The 18,743-nt window shown below is 34.3% G+C and overlaps 3 protein-coding genes and 1 pseudogene across 3 annotated transcripts; 3 read left to right on the top strand and 1 right to left on the bottom strand.

Moving 5' to 3' along the window:
• The first annotated feature begins 274 nt into the window (after window positions 1–274).
• LOC122602358 (dirigent protein 6-like) lies at window positions 275–826 on the top strand. The gene has a single exon (XM_043775057.1). It carries the CDS (start codon window positions 275–277, stop codon window positions 824–826), a length of 552 nt encoding a protein of 183 aa, XP_043630992.1.
• Window positions 827–1,730: 904 nt separating this feature from the next.
• LOC122600977 lies at window positions 1,731–6,746 on the top strand (annotated as a pseudogene).
• Window positions 6,747–13,496: 6,750 nt separating this feature from the next.
• LOC122601789 (glycosyl hydrolase 5 family protein-like) lies at window positions 13,497–15,678 on the top strand. Its single transcript, XM_043774527.1, has 3 exons — window positions 13,497–14,075; window positions 14,511–15,120; window positions 15,239–15,678. Exons 1-3 carry the CDS (start codon window positions 13,497–13,499, stop codon window positions 15,676–15,678), a joined length of 1,629 nt encoding a protein of 542 aa, XP_043630462.1.
• A 2,213-nt stretch (window positions 15,679–17,891) lies between these two features.
• LOC122602193 (late embryogenesis abundant protein At1g64065) lies at window positions 17,892–18,743 on the bottom strand. The gene has a single exon (XM_043774908.1). The coding sequence runs from the start codon at window positions 18,716–18,718 to the stop codon at window positions 18,053–18,055; it is 666 nt and encodes a 221-aa protein (XP_043630843.1). The 5' UTR covers window positions 18,719–18,743; the 3' UTR covers window positions 17,892–18,052.

The raw sequence follows: 18,743 nt of genomic DNA on the forward strand, positions 1-18,743 counted from the left end.
GTCCAAAATTAACACTGATTATATTATTATGAAATAGTGTTTTGGAAATTTGGACTCATATGAATAGGGTTGGTAAGTTTTGGATTTTTTATTGGAAGAACTATATTCCAATGGTAGGCTTTGTTTTGCACTACGATTGTTAGTATTTACTACACATTCTTTTACACATAAAATAACATAAAATAGCGAATCTTTAATTTACAAAAAATTTATTGCATCTATAAATACACAACAAATAACTTCATGCAGTAGTACACAAAACAAAGACCTACAAATGGCACAGATAGTTAAATACACTATTGTCCTTCTCTTATCATTCTTAATCCTCCACTCCCTTACAACATTAGCTCACTCAAAAAAATACAATGAGAAGAAACCTTGCAAGAGACTTGTGGTCTACTACCATGACATCCTCTACAATGGCACAAATCTTGCCAATGCCACGTCAGCAACGGCCGTGAACCATACCAAACTTGGGAACTTTAACCATGGGATGCTTGTGGTCTTTAACGATCCTATTACCAAAGACAACCATTTGTTATCTCCCCCCGTGGCTCGAGCTCAAGGTTTTTACTTCTACGATATGAAGACCGAGTATAATGCTTGGTTTTCTTACACTTTGATTTTCAACTCCACTGAACATAAAGGGACAATCAATATTATGGGCGCGGATATGATGGGTGAGGAGACGAGGGATCTTTCTGTTGTTGGTGGCACCGGTGATTTCTTTATGGCACGAGGCATTGCTACTTTTCGGACGGATAGTGTACAAGGTGACTTTTACTTTAGGCTTGAAATGGACATCAAATTGTACGAATGTTATTAAATAAGAATTTAAGGTTGTATATGCTTGTAGCAAGTGTTAGTGAACGCTTAGTGATGTACTATGTTCCACTTTTCTTAATAAATGGGCCTTTTTAAGTATTTTTATCAGCATCAATTATGATAAGCTATGTATTACATGTGAATGATCTTAATTCATCGATCCAACACATAATCTGAAAGTTTCACGCTAAAAAAGATATAGAATTTCTTCTCACACTATATATTATATCAACCAACAAGATTGGATAAGTGGTTAACGCCTTTTCATACAGAGGTCAAGGGTTCTATCCTAAGAGCCGTCGGAATAAGACTGTCTACATCTTAAGCTCCCCCTATACCCGTTTGGGGGCTTACTTGCTTAGTTTTACTATGTATTATATCGGATTCATACAATTGGAGAATTTGAAAATTGGATGGACACAATAAGGCGATTTTAAAAGAACATTTTAATTAAAACGTACACTTGAAAGAAGACATCAATGAAAAAGAGATTCATCCATTCTTTCAGGAAATCCACTCATTTTTGCTACATTTTTCGGTTACTAAAGATGATTTGCGTTGGATGTATGTGTGTTCCATAATTTTGTATCTAATAACCAAAACTTGTGTATATGTAGTCTATAGATTTTATTGAAACAAAAATTTCTGCTTCATTGAAATCAATATTTATTTTGTGCACATGCATATTTACGTTTATATTAGAGGTTGAGCTTTGTTCATATCAAAAGATGAACAAAGTTTTGATTAATAACTTGAATTAATCGGATATTTGAAGAAACATAAGATACATATCAGACTCTAGATTGTAAGGTTTTCTTTTCGTTTCAACATTATCTATTTAGTTTAATATATATGTGAGGTAATAATGATGTGGTATCTGTTAATGAGATTGCAGTCTTGACACGTTTTATCTATTGGATTTTGAAATTGAGAAAAGATGGATCAAGGTGGGCGTGCGTTTGTATCAGCGTTGAGTGTGGGAATAGGAATAGGGGTTGGGCTTGGAGTGGGTAGGACGGTGAATCGTTTGTCAAGTGCTAATGAATCATCAACAAATGGTCTCACGCCACAAGCAATGGAGCGTGAGATGCATAGTTTGATTATGGATGGTAAAGTCAGCAAGGTCACTTTCTATGAATTTCCATATTACCTCAGGTAATTAAGATAATCTTTGTTTAATTATAATTTTTTGCAATGATTTCTGTTTAATTCTGTTACTTATCCTTTAGAATGTCTAGATTGATTCGTGGAAGATTTGTCTCAATACGTTCTTAAGGAGAAACTCTTCTTTCATATACAGAATTTAAGAATGTTTGTTCATAACAGGAATGTATTTTAACAACTATGGATTATCCATGTACATTGTAAATAAAATGATAGGGAAAGATATTTACTACAAAAAGTCAAAAACATAGGGTCCCTGTATAACATGAAATTTTGAATACCAGTGGCTTTGCACTATATGAATTCAGATGGCATAAAGGTTATCGTAGAACTGTATGAATTCAGACCTCCTTATTCGGCTTATAATGTTTATTTTGTTAACCGTTTCTAACAGTGAGCAGACGAGGACTTTACTTACCAGTGCTGCCTTTGTTTACTTAAAAAATATTGACTTTTCGAGGCATACAAGGAATCTTGCTTCTGCAAGTCGAAACATATTGTTATCTGGCCCTGCTGGTTAGTTGTTTAGGTTGTTCTGTTTGTCTTGATGACAGATCTTATTATTTTATTTTTCTCTCAATTTACTTGCTGGTTGTGTATATGAAGAACTTTATCAGCAAATGCTTGCCAAAGCTTTGGCTCACTATTTTGAGGCCAAACTGCTTTTGCTTGATGTGACGGATTTTTCACTCAAGGTAAATGTATCAGTTAAAAAAATGTTTATGATTTTTTACTTTTACAGTTATCTTAATCTTTGTCACTTTTTCCTGCCAGATGCAAAGCAAATACGGAGCTTCTGCAAAAGAAAATGTAAGCGTCTTATCCACTAATTTCGAGGATTGCATTATGTGAAATATTTTTATTATTCTGTTTATTTTATGAATTGAATGCATTCGTCCCTTTTCTGGTGCAAGCTGATCCATTTGAACATGAGATGATCTTTATGTAGATTAACATAGTTACTAAAACACTATTCTTGCAGTCCTTGAAAAGGTCAATATCAGAAACAACTTTGGCTCGAATGTCTGGCTTATTCGAAACAGGACTGTCCGTGATTCAACCCAAACCAGAAAGAAAAGGTATGTATAATCATCTTTTGAGTGTACAATCTTCAAGTTTAATAGAACTTCTCATTACTTGGGGGCGGATAATGACTGCTATTCCTATTGTTCAATGTCTATGTGATGATGGTGAACTGTTCTGCAGGGGGGTTACGTAGACAAAGCAGTGTGGCTGATTTTGGATCAAGGTATGAGTTATGAAAACCTTGTCCCTTGATTGTAGTATGGAGCATCCTTCGGCTTGGTGGTTGTCTATTTTTCTTTTTAACATTTTGATTTCAGAGGGCCTGAAGCTTTCCAAAATCCCCCAAACCTTCGGAGAAATGCATCTACTGCAGCTAATATGAATGAGTTGGCGTCAAACTATGTTCCTGTAAATCCAGGTAAAAAAACTTGATAACTGATGTATTGGGAGATCTCCGTGTAGCCAATAAAACCACATTGAGAGTAGGACATGGGATTAAGGGATTTAGGTTAACTCGTATAAAGCAATTTAAGAGGTTGCATGTACCAAAAATACCTTTTGATCTGTTTGACCCATTCTCTTTTTAGTTATATTTTTTACTTTTACCAATTTGACCCGTTAGGGATAAAACATAACCCAGATCTCCTTTTCTGTAGTAAACGGATCAAAGTGGATGTCATATACATTACTTTGACCCTCACAATCTTTTCATCGTGGTTTTAAATTAGTGGCAAGGATTAATCCGCTAATGGGATTGGTCCAATGTTTATTCCATAAGTAAGTACTAAATGGTGTCTTTAAAGCAGGAATCTTATGACTAAAACATAATAGAGTTCTAACAAAAGGCCTTTGGCCTAGTGGCATGGCCCGTATGAATAGGTTCTGGGTCCTAATCCCACGGTGGACTAACTGTAAATTTGTGTGAATTTATACCTTTCAAAAAAGAACATAATAGAGTTCTGATAAGTTAAAAGTCTCAAAAGGATGAATTCATTTTGGGATTCCATAAGCTATGACACTGCCTTCTTTTCAGCTCCACTTAGACGTGCAAGTAGCTGGTCTTTCGACGAAAAGCTTTTTATACAAACCCTATATAAGGTATGATGTCTCCTTTTTGCCTCTTCTCTACAAGGTTAAATTAATATTTTGCATGCATAAAAAAACATCTTAGTCCTTTTGTAGGTTCTTACTCAAACATCAAACAACAGCCCTATAGTCTTGTATCTTAGAGATGTTGATAAGGTCCTAGGAAAATCACAAAGGATAAACACCCTATTCCAGAAAATGTTGAAAAAATTATCTGGACCAATACTCATCCTCGGGTCACGAGTTGTGGACCTTGATAGCGACTACAATGTGGTAGACGAGAGAGTAACTTCTGTGTTCCCATATAACATTGATATCAAACCTCCTGAAGATGAAAACCAGCTCGTTAGTTGGAAGAACCAATTGCAAGAGGACATGAAGATGATCCAGTTTCAGGATAACAGAAATCATATCAGTGAAGTGCTTGCAGCCAATGATCTTGACTGTGATGATCTTGGTTCGTTATGTGTAGCTGACACGATTGTTCTCAGTAAATATATCGATGAAGTTGTGGTATCAGCAATCTCTTATCATCTAATGAATACCAAGTATCCTGATTACCGAAATGGAAAACTAGTTATTTCTGCTGCAAGGTCAGGTCATTATATATGCGAATATTGTTCTACTATTGTCTGTGTTTAATGCTAACCATTTGCCTTGAAAACGGAGCAGCTTGGCCCATGGATTGAATCTGTTCCATGGAGGTAGATCTACAGAAAATCAATTGCCAAAGGTTAGAGCTCTATTTGTGCAACTTCATGAAAGCTAAAGATGGAAATTTCATTATGATTAATATACATGATTATAGGATGTTACTGGTGGGAATAATGCGGCTGACACGAAACCAGAAACAAAACCTGAAGCCGCAGCTCCTAGTGAAGCAGAAGCTTCGGCTCCTAAAAATGCTGATAATGCTGCTCCCCCACCAGCAAAAGCTCCCGTAAGTCCAACATTTTCGATAGTTATTTTGTTAAATATACTGTTAGAGGTGCCATTTGTCCCCCAAAAGTTATGATAACTTATGTGTTTTTACCAACCACTAGAGGTGTCAAAACGGGTGGGTTCGATAATGGGAACCAGAAGTGGTTGCCTTAGACAGAAACTTATTTGTCCCCATTTTTAAGTTCTTACATTGATAATGAGTGTGTGAAAAGTAATCAAGAAACAAAAAATTGAAACTTTCAGGAAGTTCCTACAGACAAGAAATTTGAGATATTGCATCTTACATCTTTAATGACCCATGTTTTTAAAGTAAATGACTGAAATTAATCTAATTTCAGGAAGTTCCTCCAGACAATGAATTTGAGAAACGCATCAGGCCTGAAGTCATACCGGCAAACGAGATTGGTGTAACTTTTGCTGATGTTGGTGCTCATAGTGAGATCAAAGAATCACTTCAAGAACTAGTGATGCTACCTCTACGCCGACCAGACTTATTTGTGGGAGGTCTTCTAAAGCCATGTAGAGGAATATTATTATTTGGCCCCCCAGGAACCGGGAAAACTATGATGGCTAAGGCCATTGCTAATGAGTCTGGAGCAAGCTTCATTAATGTTTCTATGTCTACCATTACTTCAAAGTGGTTTGGTGAAGATGAAAAGAATGTTCGGGCCTTGTTCACTCTCGCAGCTAAGGTTTCACCAACTATCATATTTGTGGATGAGGTAGATAGCATGTTGGGTTCACGTGGAAAAGGTGGAGAGCATGAAGCTATGCGGAAGATTAAGAATGAGTTCATGACCCATTGGGATGGGCTGCTATCTAAACCTGGTGAAAGAATTCTTGTTCTTGCTGCGACCAATAGACCATTTGACCTTGATGAAGCAATTATCCGGCGTTTTGAAAGAAGGTAAACTTTTAAACTATGCATCACTGAACGATGCTATCTAGAATATGAAATAATGTCTTATTTGGTGAATAGGATAATGGTTGGGTTACCATCTGTAGAGCAAAGGGAAATGATCATGAAAACTCTTTTATCCAAAGAAAAAGTCATTGACGGATTGGACTTCAGAGAGATTGCAAATATGACAGAAGGGTTCAGTGGAAGTGATTTGAAGGTAGTATTTTTTTTTTTTTTCCTTTGGTTAGTATAGTAACATGCTACTAACAAATGTCTTCGTTGAAACTACAGAACTTGTGTACAACAGCAGCTTATCGACCCGTTAGAGAGTTGATCCAGCAAGAAAGAAAAAAGGACATTGTAAGTATAGTAACACACTGAAATCATCGGTCTTCTTTTTCATGCATAATATATGTATGTTTCAAGTGTTTGAAAACGGCTTCTGTATAACTGAAGGCGAAAAAAATCCAAGCCGAGACTGGTGTTGACTCTCAAACCCCAGAAGAAACTACAGAGCAGAGGGTGATAACTATCAGGCCGCTCAACATGAAGGACTTCAGGGAAGCCAAAAGCCAGGTTCTCTATCTATCTCTGCTTATTTTCGCATTAGGATTATGAACAGTTTACTATAGAAGATTGTAACCAAGTTGAGTATATTTATATATGTATTGATTTTCTTCCTATGCAGGTTGCCGCTAGTTTTGCAGCCGAGGGATCAATAATGAGCGAGCTAAAGCAATGGAATGACCAATTTGGGGAGGGGGGTTCAAGGAAAAAAGAGCAGTTAAGTTACTTTCTGTGAGTTTCATCACCTCGTGCTTAAACCTCTACAATTGTCTTTACAAGTAGTTTAAGCCCAACCATTATCCGATAACATGAACCCTTCAACAGCCTTATGTACACAGAAGGGTTAATTGTCAACCATGCTATATCAAACACTTTGGGTCGGTTAGGTTGCGTTATTAGGGGTATACAAGAGACCCTTCTTTGAAGGGAAACCGTGTTGTAATGTTATTATTTTTTGAGCTATCTATTTGTTAGTACATGAAAACAAACAATGTAACATTTTGATGGTTATGTAAAATGTAAACTGATATGATTATTTATACAACTTGGTGTCATATATAAGTGTGTTTCTTTCTTATTGATGCAATTTTCCAATCAGTTTGTGAGTGTCATGATGTATTCAAAAGCTAAGATTAAATTTGCAGAATCTATATCACAAAATCTGTAAATCAGTCAGGACAATCTAAGTTATATCGAGTAAATAATGGGCTTACAATATCAACCCGGAGCCAGAGTCCCAAATCGCATATATATATATATATATATATATATATATATATATATATATATATATATATATATCCTGATTCCTGAAAACACCAACGGGATACAATTATAATAACTTATTCGGGAAAATTTCGGGCAATTTAAAGCCTTTAATTGTAAACTGCACCCACTTTTCCTACTTTACCATTTTCACAAAAAGTCACATGCCTCCACCAACAAACCTAGTTGGTAACAATCATACCTACTTAATGAAGTAAAATACGGACTTATATAAATATATGTTATTAGGTTGGACGTAGCATTAGATCGAACTATGAAAGTTGTCAGATGTCGACGTACGTACAGAGGGTGTTTGAGATTGCCTTTTTTTTCCGCTCATTTGTTCATTCTTTTTTTTTTTTTAAAGCATATTAACAACTAAGCTGACTAGGTTGAGTGTCATGTCATACTAGTAATGCATATACACACCAATGCATTTCATCAATCTAGATTCAAATGACATAAAAGGTATTCGAAAGACAATATCAAATAATGCTCTAAAGCTACAGGGCTACAGTAGCAGCTTAACCTACTATATAAATCGATAGATATTCGTTATAGTCTGGAATCATGGTTTTCATAACTACCAAGTGATGAACTTTGCCATAATCTACACAATCCTTGCAAAAGTCTACTTTAATTTATTCGATTCATATATTCCATATTTTGCAATTGCAACCAACACGTACGACTGGTTCCTTTGTCATCACAACGTACAAAATTTAAGCTGTTTCTTCACGGGAAATAAATAGAATCCAACATACAATTTTGTTTTTTGCCAATCAACTTTTTATGAAAAAATAACTATGTCAGTTAACTTAGCTAGCTTTAATTACCATTTTCTTTTATATATGTCGATCGATCGATCATATATGACACTGTAGCCTCCTTTTGAATCTTTTAATAAATGTACACAAGGTAAGTTAGTCTTACTTTTTGAGATTACATGCATCGCCGATCTATATATATATATATATATATGCTTCACTTTTTCCAAATTTTATGTATCGATTTTTTCATGTTTGATTGTGCAATAATGATTTTTCATATTTCATTCTGTGACCAATTTGTGTAGATGCAAATCAAAAGTTATATAAGCACGTAGAGTAATAAATACAACTAGTAATGGTAGCTAGCTATACATCCGCACGGACCGCACAAGTTAAATATTTTGATCGGACAAATTTATGTTTTGTGACTTTTTGGACACTTTGAACATAACCTATTAATTATAATACCCATATAGCTAGCTATATATATATATATTTGCATAGGTAATAAGACCATTAATACTTATAAATGCTAGCAAATTTAGTCATGTGGAATTACATGTATGACGAGTTATTGAGCTCTGCTGGTTTATTCAAATTGTCAAAGTGTAGCTGTTAAAAAAAGTAAAGATTCCCTCAAGTTGATCCTAACATGACAGTTATGTTAGGGTGATCTTAGCCTTTGAATGAAATTCAAGGGCCAAGATTCAAAGATGATCTTTGAATCTTTTTAAATCTTGATCATTGATTTTCATAAGGGTTAAGATTTCTCCAACTTAAAGTTGAGAACTCGACTTGAGGTAATCCTTACCCGGGTCAAAGTTTAGATAGCATAAATATAATGAGTACAATTGATAAACATATGTCTGTATATTCATGACCCTCATTTCACTCTTTTATGAACTACATTTATTAAAAAATGTTGATAAGAAACTAGCGATCCAAACAATCAGAACAAATAAAAAGCTATTATAGGTCAATCGACTAATAAAGTAATAAGTGGACTAGATTTTACAAAATTTGGTTTTGTTTACATAAAAAATGAAATGAGAAAAAAATTACTAATATACCACTAAATTTCTTTATATTGTATGTTCAAAGTTCAAACTCAATACGATACTGTATTGGGAAAGTGTCTAATGAAAAGGGTATATATTTTAGATAATTTTTTGTGTATATATCAATATCAATTTAACAATATGTAAAACAAAACTTTTTCTTGTATAAAATATCAAAACAAATTTTATCTTCTACACAAATGTGATACCGTTTAATTATTTAAATAAAACTTTTAGAAGATTTTTTTTACAATATAACTTTCAAGAATAGAATTTAATATATACGAGAGTAAGTATCCGCGTGTTGCGGCGGTGAGATGCTGGGATGATAGGTCATAAAGTGTGATAGCCAAAGGCCTTAATCGTATGGGTTCTACCCTCGGATTTAAAAATTCGTCGAAAGTATATTGAATGACATCTCTAATGAAAGAACATGAAATTTTAGAAAACCCATATAATTTTTATAATTTATCGATGTACGGTTTGTGAGATAAAAGATTTTAAATGAATTGTAGGAGTAAATGATTTATGGAGGAGAGAGAAAAAAGATAATTGGTTGAGATTTGAGGAGAGAGAAATGGTGTTTGGTAATATAGAATTGATATAAGGGACATTTTGGGGAAGTAAATGTTGAAACTTAAAATTTTAGACAGGGAAAATCTGCTTTATAATATAGTATAGATATCAACCAATAGATATTTAAGTAAAATTTACATTAGAATATTATTAAGGCTGAGGCTAATGAACAGTAGTTTTTTTTGCTTTTTCTGTACAACAAATATTAGACATATATATTTGGTAAATGAGATAATAAACAAAAAATTGATTTAGTTTAGTTGGACTTGGGCTCCACTTATGGTGTAAAGGGCGTGGGTTCGAGTCCCCTCATCGCTACTCTTTAATTTTTTTTCCAATCTTTTTAGATATTACATTTTCAACCCTTTAAACTTTACATATATAACCCTGACCTTTTTACATTTGATGATTTGGTGTATTAGTTTAGTTCACTTTGTTGAATTTTTTTTTTTTTTGCTTTCAAACTTTTTTGTTTAGAAATTAGTTACATTTTTTTAGAACTTTTTGATTTATTTGTTTTCCAATTATTATTTGTTTTCATAACTTTTTTTTTGCAATTAGACACATATTTCCACCATTAACCGATTTTCTTACATCTAAAACTTTCTGGTAAGTACCACAACATGCTTTAAACACCGACGCCGCCCTTCCTGGTAAGTACCACAACATGCTTCAAACACCGACACCACCCTTCCTGATAAGTACCACAACATGCTTTAAACATCGACGCCGCCCAACGGGCGGCACCAGAACTTTCTAGTTTAAAAGTATAACAACATTATATTGAAAATATATTTAAAAGAATGTTAACATAAGCCATTAAACATATCAAGGGTTTTAGATGAAAATCTATACCAACGAGCAATTAGCTCAATGATATAAGGTATATCACACAAGTCTCTCATTGTTGCAAGTCCTAGGCTTAAGTCTTGTTGAGGGATTGAGTTTTATCTCAATTAAATATTGAGAATTTTTCCTCCCCCGATGTATTGAGGTAAAGGGGTTCTCGCGCGGACCAGATTAAAACAATGTATCCCCTGTTGAGTAATTGATCCACACCTTTCAAAACAAAAATGAAAATTTAAAAACATGAAGCGACTTTATGAGCTCTGAAAGTCTGAACGAGACCTAAATGACAAAGTTACCGATTATTGCGGGCCCCCATGTCCGTAATGGTAAATCTGGCAGAGAAAATAGCGGGCCCCCTGTCAGTGTCAGAGTATTAGCGGCGACGTCGCCGCAAATGCCTTGGTCGGGTTGACTTTTGCCTGGTGGTGTTACTCTGCGCCTTTAAAAATAAAAAATAATAAAATTAAATTAACCTATATATTTTTGCAAAAAAAAAGGAACTTCATGTTTGAATACTCATCTTTCTACCCCCAAATTGTTTTTCGAAATACAGAACGGATAAATAGTTTATACCTTTAATTTTGGTGCGTTCACAGTCACATTGAGACGGGAACAGATGGGAAGTTCGCCCTCCAGTTCTATTCCTTTGGATGAGACGGCGGTTTCCGAAAAGTCTTTTTTCTTTTGGTGGAGCACACTAACAATTTCCTATTCTTACCAGTTCCGGTCTCTTTGACCTGATCAGGTTTTCCTCGTATTATCAATTCCCTTGTCGGATTCAAATATTGACAACACCCTAAAGTGTTTGCTTGCATACTTATTTGTGAGATTGCTAATATTTACAACCTTCTAATTGCCTTTATATATGTTATAAGTTTATATATTATTATTATTGGTATAGATATTATATATTATGAGAGTAAGTATCCGTGCGTTGCGGCGGTGAGATGATGGAAGTGATAGGTCATAGAGTGTGATAGGCAAATGCCTTAACCGTATGGGTTCCGCCCACGGATTTAAAAATTCGTCGAAAGTATATCGAATGACATCTCTAATGAAAGAGAATAAAATTTTAAGACACCCATATAATTTTTATAATTTATCGATGTACGATTTGTGAAATAAAAGATTTTGAATGAATTGAAGGAATAAATGATTTATGGGGGAGAGAAAAAAAATGATTGGTTGAAATTTAATGAGAGAGAAATGATATAATAGTTATTTTAGATAAATATAGAATATATAGGAGGGCATTTTGGGAAAGTAAATATTGAAACTTAAAATTTAGACAAGGGAATTTATTTTATAATACGAGACAAAGTATCCGCGCATTGCGGCGGTAATATGGTGAGAGAGATAGGTCATAAGAGGTGATATGTCATATAGTATAATAGCCAAATGCTTTAGCCGTACGGGATCCGTTCTAGGATTTAAAGATTTGTCGAAAATATATCGAATAACATCTAAAAAAGCATGAAATTTTAAGAACACACATACAATTTTTAAAATTTATCGATGTACGATTTTTGAGATAAAATATTTTGAATAATTTAGAAGAATAAAATGATTTATGGAAGAGAGAGAAAAATGAGTGGTTGAGATTTGAGGAGAGACAAAAATGAGTGGTTGAAATGTATATAGATGTATTGTACATTATGTATTAGTAGGTGTACATTGTTGAAAATTGAAAAGTTGAAAAAATTTTTAAAGGAAAAAAATGTTTTATAATATAGTAGAGATAAAGATGGTATAAATTAATGATAGAGGTTAGAGTAACTTTATAGGTAAGTTTGGATAATCTTGACCTTTGGATTAAAATCAAAGGTTAAGATTTAAAGTTGATTTTTTTAATCTTGACCATTAATTTTAATCTAATGGTCAAACTCCTTAAACTTTACCTATAAAATTCATTTGAGCTTCAGATGATCTCAATCCATAAATTATTGATATAGAGAAAGAATTTTCCCTTATTCTCTTCAGATTTGAGATCAAAATTCGATGTCTTTTCTTTTGGTTTAGGTTTTTCTTTGTCGTTTCGGATATTTTTTCAAGGACTAAACTAAATAGAGTCAAGAACTAACGGAAGAGGATTCCCTTAAGTTCCTCCAACTTGACCAGTTAAATTGGGGGAACTTGAGGGAATTCCCTTCCATAACGAATACCGGAAACAATCAATTATTACGTATCTATATATGGTAGTGTTGCATTTACTAAAATATAAATTCAACACTATTAATACTTGTGCTGCTGACAAAATTAATAAGTTGCCATTATTTGAGTTGTACGTGTATGTGTACTGTGAACCATCGCAACAAGAATGAGTTTACAATCTTTGTTGAACTTCAATTCAAATCGAATTTAAAACAAAATTTTATAAACCTCAATTAGTATCTAGGACAAAATTTCAAAAACCTCAAAACTGTCGGAAATTGAGTAAATCAAATACATAGACTCTGCCGGCCGGCCTGTATTACATCATATTTCCGGCTTTAGCCAATTTTTTTTTAACTTTACCAACTTGTCTATACGTATTATATACTAGTATTCATCAACGTGTGTATAGTATCTTTTAGAAAATTGTGTTGCAATTTACCTATTTTTATTTTATGGAAAATGACAGTGAATTTAATGGTAAATTTGATGGTAGTTGGAAACAAATATCAAAACTTGATTCTACATTTCATATAGTAAACCTGTGATAGCAATTATGCAAAGTCTACTAACATATTCACACAAGTCTTTCTTTTTTCTCTTATAGAAAGGCTAGTAGTCACAAACTCACAACTCACAAAAGATTTTATCATTCAACATTTAAGTAATCAAAGTCAAAGCCTTAAAAAAAAAAAAAAAATTTAGGAAAACTATTCGTGACTGTCTAAATCAGTGAATCCATTGGTAAATGTCAACTAACCAAACCTTATTTAAAGAGAACAAATCAATATTACTTTTTTATCTTGTGTGTCAAACATGTCTTTACCATTCTCTCAATCCACCTATATTTTCATTCTTTTTACCTTTGTGTTCCATTCTCACTCATTTCCACTCTCCACGTCGTCACGGTGGATCGTTGACCAAGACGGCGGGGGTCGCGTAAAGTTGGCATGTGTAAACTGGCCGGGCCATTTGCACGTTATGATCCCAGAAGGTCTAAACAAGAAGCCATTGAAGGACATTGTATATGACATTTCCAATGTCATGGGGTTCAATTGTGTCCGACTTACTTGGGCTACTTATATGTACACTCGTGACTCAAATGTCACGGTTTTAGAGTCGCTAAATAGGTGGAACTTGACAGTCGCTAAAGAAGGTGTCGAAAAGAATAACCCCGAGTTGTTGGAAATGAGCATTGTGGAAGTGCAAAATGTAGTTGTTAATGAACTTGGAAAATGGAATGTGATGGTTGTGCTTGATAATCATGTTAGTTTGCCTCAGTGGTGTTGCGGTTTTGACGACGGCAATGGGTTTTTTGGTGACAAGTTTTTCGATCCCGACGAATGGGTTCGGGGTTTAGTCGCTGTTGCTCGTCAATATAACGGCAATCCTTCGGTATGTACATGTTTGTACTTATATTTTTTAAAAGTAAAATTGTATATGTTAAGCGAATTGTTAAATCTAGAACAAACTTTAGCCAACTACAATGTATGTTCTATATCATTATATAGTGTGAGTATAATATATACATTTGTTCTAAATGACAAAAAATTGATATAGATTTATCATTGCCCATATGTTAAAAGACTCCAAATAAGAAACAGTACTTTTACAATAGTCAAAAATGTTGATTTCTTCTCCAATGGATCTAACACAAGATCTTTTTAGAAGTTTTTTTTTTTTTTTTTAACCTTTTGTCATATCATGTATCAAAATATGTTTAATTATTATATGTTTAGATAGACATTTTGATACGTATATCTATCATTTTGTATATATTAGATACGGAGTATATCTTTGTATTGACATTTTATATATTATACATTTTAGGTAGTAGCCATGAGCATGAGAAATGAACTAAGAGGGCCGCGACAGAACACGGTGGATTGGTATGCGTTCATGCAACTAGGGGGAACAGTTATTCATCGCGAAAATCCTGATATTCTCGTTATAATATCTGGTTTGTCATTTGATAACAACCTTGGATTCTTGAAAGATCAACCACTAACGATTAATTTGGATAACAAGTTAGTGTTCGAGTCACATTGGTACCCGTTTGGCCAACCAGACGACAATTGGATTTTCCAAACGAATGAATATTGTGCCAATGCGACCAAATGGTTCATGGACAATTCAGGATTTTTGTTTCAAACAGACCAAAACCCGGTTCCTCTTTTTCTGAGTGAATTCGGGTTAGATCAGAGAGGGGTAAATGAGGCCCAAAATCGTTATTTTCATTGTTTGTTGATGACGGTTGCTGAGAACGACATTGATTGGGCGTTATGGCAGTTGCCCGGAAGTTATATGCTTAGAGAAGGGCAAGTAGATTTAGAAGATGTGTTTGGAATGTATGATATCATGTGGGAAAACCTTAGGAATTCCACTGTGCTAAAAAGGCTACAATTTGTTCAAATGGATATTCAAGGTATATATTATTTCCATCCATATATGATGAAATGTTATATTGTCATTTGGAACTTTAGTACTTATTCTATACTTTTGTATAAAATTAACCATTTTGACGTTCTTATGTTGCTACATTATAGGTAATATCGAACCAAGCAACCCAACACGGTACATCTTATACCATCCAGTAAGCGGTCAATGTGTCAATGCAAGCGAAAGTCTTTCCTTGATAAATTGTCAACAAGCCCGCCATTGGGATCACGACCACGATGGTGGCTCAATCAACCCAACAAACACGACACACTGCTTAACGGTTGTGAAACAAGGTTTGCCGCCTATCATCTCAGACGAGACTAATTGCTCGAGTCAGGAAAGCTCATGGAATGTTGTTTCGAGCTCAAAATATCATTTAGCTTCAAAAGATACTGAAGGAAACAATTTGTGTTTAGAAGTGGACCCTTCTACTTCAAATCTTGTTACTAACAAGTGTTTATGTTTAGATGATGATTTGAGAGATATTTCAAGTTGTGAAGAGAACCCACAAAGGCAGTGGTTGAAGCTGATTTCAACCAATAAATTAGACCAAATTTAATTAGGCATCAATGAGGAGTTTCACATGTATGAGAATTCTGAGATTATAAATTTTCATTGATTAATGAAAAACACTTAAATACATTACACCCCTATAATGGCAAATGTAAATTGATATCTATGTTGTTTTGACATTAATTATTTCAGAATTTGTTAATAAAACAAGAAAAGTAGATGTCATTGGATCATCCTAATTAAATGTAAAATGATGAGAAACGTAAAGAAAAGTGTGAAAACATTTTTCTTTTATTTGAAGCTTCATATTGTCCTTCTGCATAAGCGCTGGTACATGGTTATAAAATCATTCAACCACTATCTTTATACCTTTTATAAAAATTCAACAAATTACTTTATTTACTTTTTTTAGTATGAAAATTACCTTTTAATCCCTCAAAAATCAACTTGTAAACTTTTATTAAGAAATATCTTATAGTTATATATGAAGCTAAGGTATGTATTTCTTACTTTTAACTAGTCATATGTCCTCATATAGTCATATGAGACGGTATAGTGGCAATACTTGCGGCGGTGACAAGTGTTGGCGGGGCGGTAGCGGTAACGGTAACGACAGTTGTGGCGGAAGTGAAGGTAGCGGTGTGATTATTAATATGTAAAAATAATCAATGTAAAAAAATAATATACTCTGTAGTTATTTTAAGAGTACTTATAATGATCAACATTGAATTTTTTTTTCTCCTCTGAAGCCATCTGGATTCTGGATCAACACTGTGGGCTTTGTTTGGGCTGTACTGCTGAACCGCTGGGTAGCCCATTTGGAGATTTCGATGGATCGGGATTGAAACTAGAAGACTATTGGGAATGCTACAAGCCTACAAGAGTCTCCACAAATCCACGACAAGAACTCCAGCAATTAAATGGCAAGGAAACCCACAAGTCCGTTGTAATTCATGGTAAAAACCTCCAAATGGGCTCGAGTCCTCGGCTCGGGGATTTTTTTTAATTTTTTTTTTCTAGAACTTGTAAGTTGTCACACTGCGTCCGGTTGATCTTGGATCATTGTCAATACATATTTCCGCTCGTTTAGTTATGGAAGTCTCGTTCTTCTTTTTGAGTCTCAAATATCTTACACTTAAGAACTATATGTCTATATATATGTTATAATCATCTATCAAATAAATATTTATGGTGTGGTACAAGTTATGGTGACCTGAAAATGACATTGAAGACGGGACTTAAATATTGATGATGATTTGCTTGACTAATTATGCATCTTCGCGTAATGTATAATTATTATGCAACTATCTTCTAAGTTTAATTGGTCTTTTATTACAAGCGCTAACAAATCCACATGTACATATAGATAATATTATCGTTGGACTTTGTTGCTCATATATTATCTATATTATTATTCAATCATTTTGAGACCAAGTTGTTCTACGATCGACTTTATCAACTTCAGTACGTCATCAAAAATAAATACTTATTAAAATGAGTATTCTTTTTTCTTGTCCGATCGAAAACGACTTTATCAAGATCCATAGGGCCATTTTACATTAATTCTTGTTCCACGAAATTCATGAATTTTTTGAAACAAAAGAAAACTTAACAATATATTCTTATTTCTCATGAATCTTGCTTGTATTAATATCCAAAAGCGTTATCATTTGCTTCCACACGACCTCACCTCATTTTCCATTTGATGCCAATTTTCATACTGTATATATATTGTTGCTATATATTTACTCAATTTTGAATGTATTCTTGCTACCACGCAACATGTTATTTGCTCGTGTCCCATAATTATTCAATATACGTACGTTTGATAAATAATGGGAAATCATACCAAGAGGTACCAAGACGACACTTAAAACCACCAATATTCAAACTGCAAAAAAAAAAAAAAAAAAAAAAAATTAAGACTAGTACCCCGAGTTTGAAAATTCAAACTGACAATTGACTATCTAGTTCAATACGGCTTCTTTTTCTTTTCATCTCAGGCTCGAGTGGTTTGGTGCTAAGCTGTCAGCTAGGTCCATAAACTTCTCATAGAATTCAGCTTTCGGAAAGTGCAAATCTATTACTTTCAATCGGATACCAATTGCTTAGATGTGTTTGAATTAGCCTCAAGATGACTTGCAGAAGAAAAGCTTTCTAGCTAGCAAATAAGTCTAACTTCAAAGTGGATTATTTGTTGTCCGAATCGTGTAAACAAAATTATAGAAACTTGTATGATCATCAGATAGAGTCACAAACTTTTAAGTTTCAAAAAAATGTTATCAAATATCCAATCATACTGTACGTAACAAACTTTTGATCAAATCTTTCCTATATATCCATACAACTTTATACCCTGTAATCCCGTATATTAAAACCTATACATACACAGAATATATCTATACGTACACGTATATTTCTCATGACGCACATAACGAAATCCTAACCGACCTTCTAACCAAATTCAATTCCATCGTGCAATTCATCTCAATAGTCTTCCTCCGATCCACAATCTTCATAACACGGACTCTACCTGTCATCTTCGCGTAACTGCTAATCTCGACTACTTCAGTATTACTCGAATTATTATTATTAAAAATACTACTATCAGTAACATTCAAATTCTCAGTTCCAATTCTCATCGTAACACTCATCGATTCTCTCGTTCTCGCACCTACTTTTCCGCCGGAAACATCTCCGCTTCCGATCGTAACGCCTCTATACAAAACGACGGCGTTGCAGTTTTCGAAATCGTACCGGCCGAAGTTTCCGTTAATCACCGTTACTCTCGTTAGCATCGTTACGTTTAGTGACTGTGATGTATTAGTGGCGCCGGATTGAAAGTTTTGGATTTCGACGGAAGTTAGACGGAGTTTCGGATTGACGACGCGGAGGAAAACGGAACCGAAAATTAAGAAGATTACGCCGGCGAAAACCACGGCGGCGAGTAGGTAGACGAGACACTTGCTGCTTTCCTCATGCTTGCGTTTTTTGAACGGTGTGATTCCGGCGGCGTAGAGCTCATCGTTGCTTTTTGGTACGGATGGTGGTGCAAGCGGCCTGTTCTGGCTCTCTGGATCTGCCATGTGGCGTGTGTGTGTGAGAGAGAGA

This window comes from Erigeron canadensis, chromosome 5 (assembly GCF_010389155.1).
Source record: "Erigeron canadensis isolate Cc75 chromosome 5, C_canadensis_v1, whole genome shotgun sequence".
In the NCBI taxonomy this organism is placed as follows: Eukaryota; Viridiplantae; Streptophyta; class Magnoliopsida; order Asterales; family Asteraceae; genus Erigeron; species Erigeron canadensis.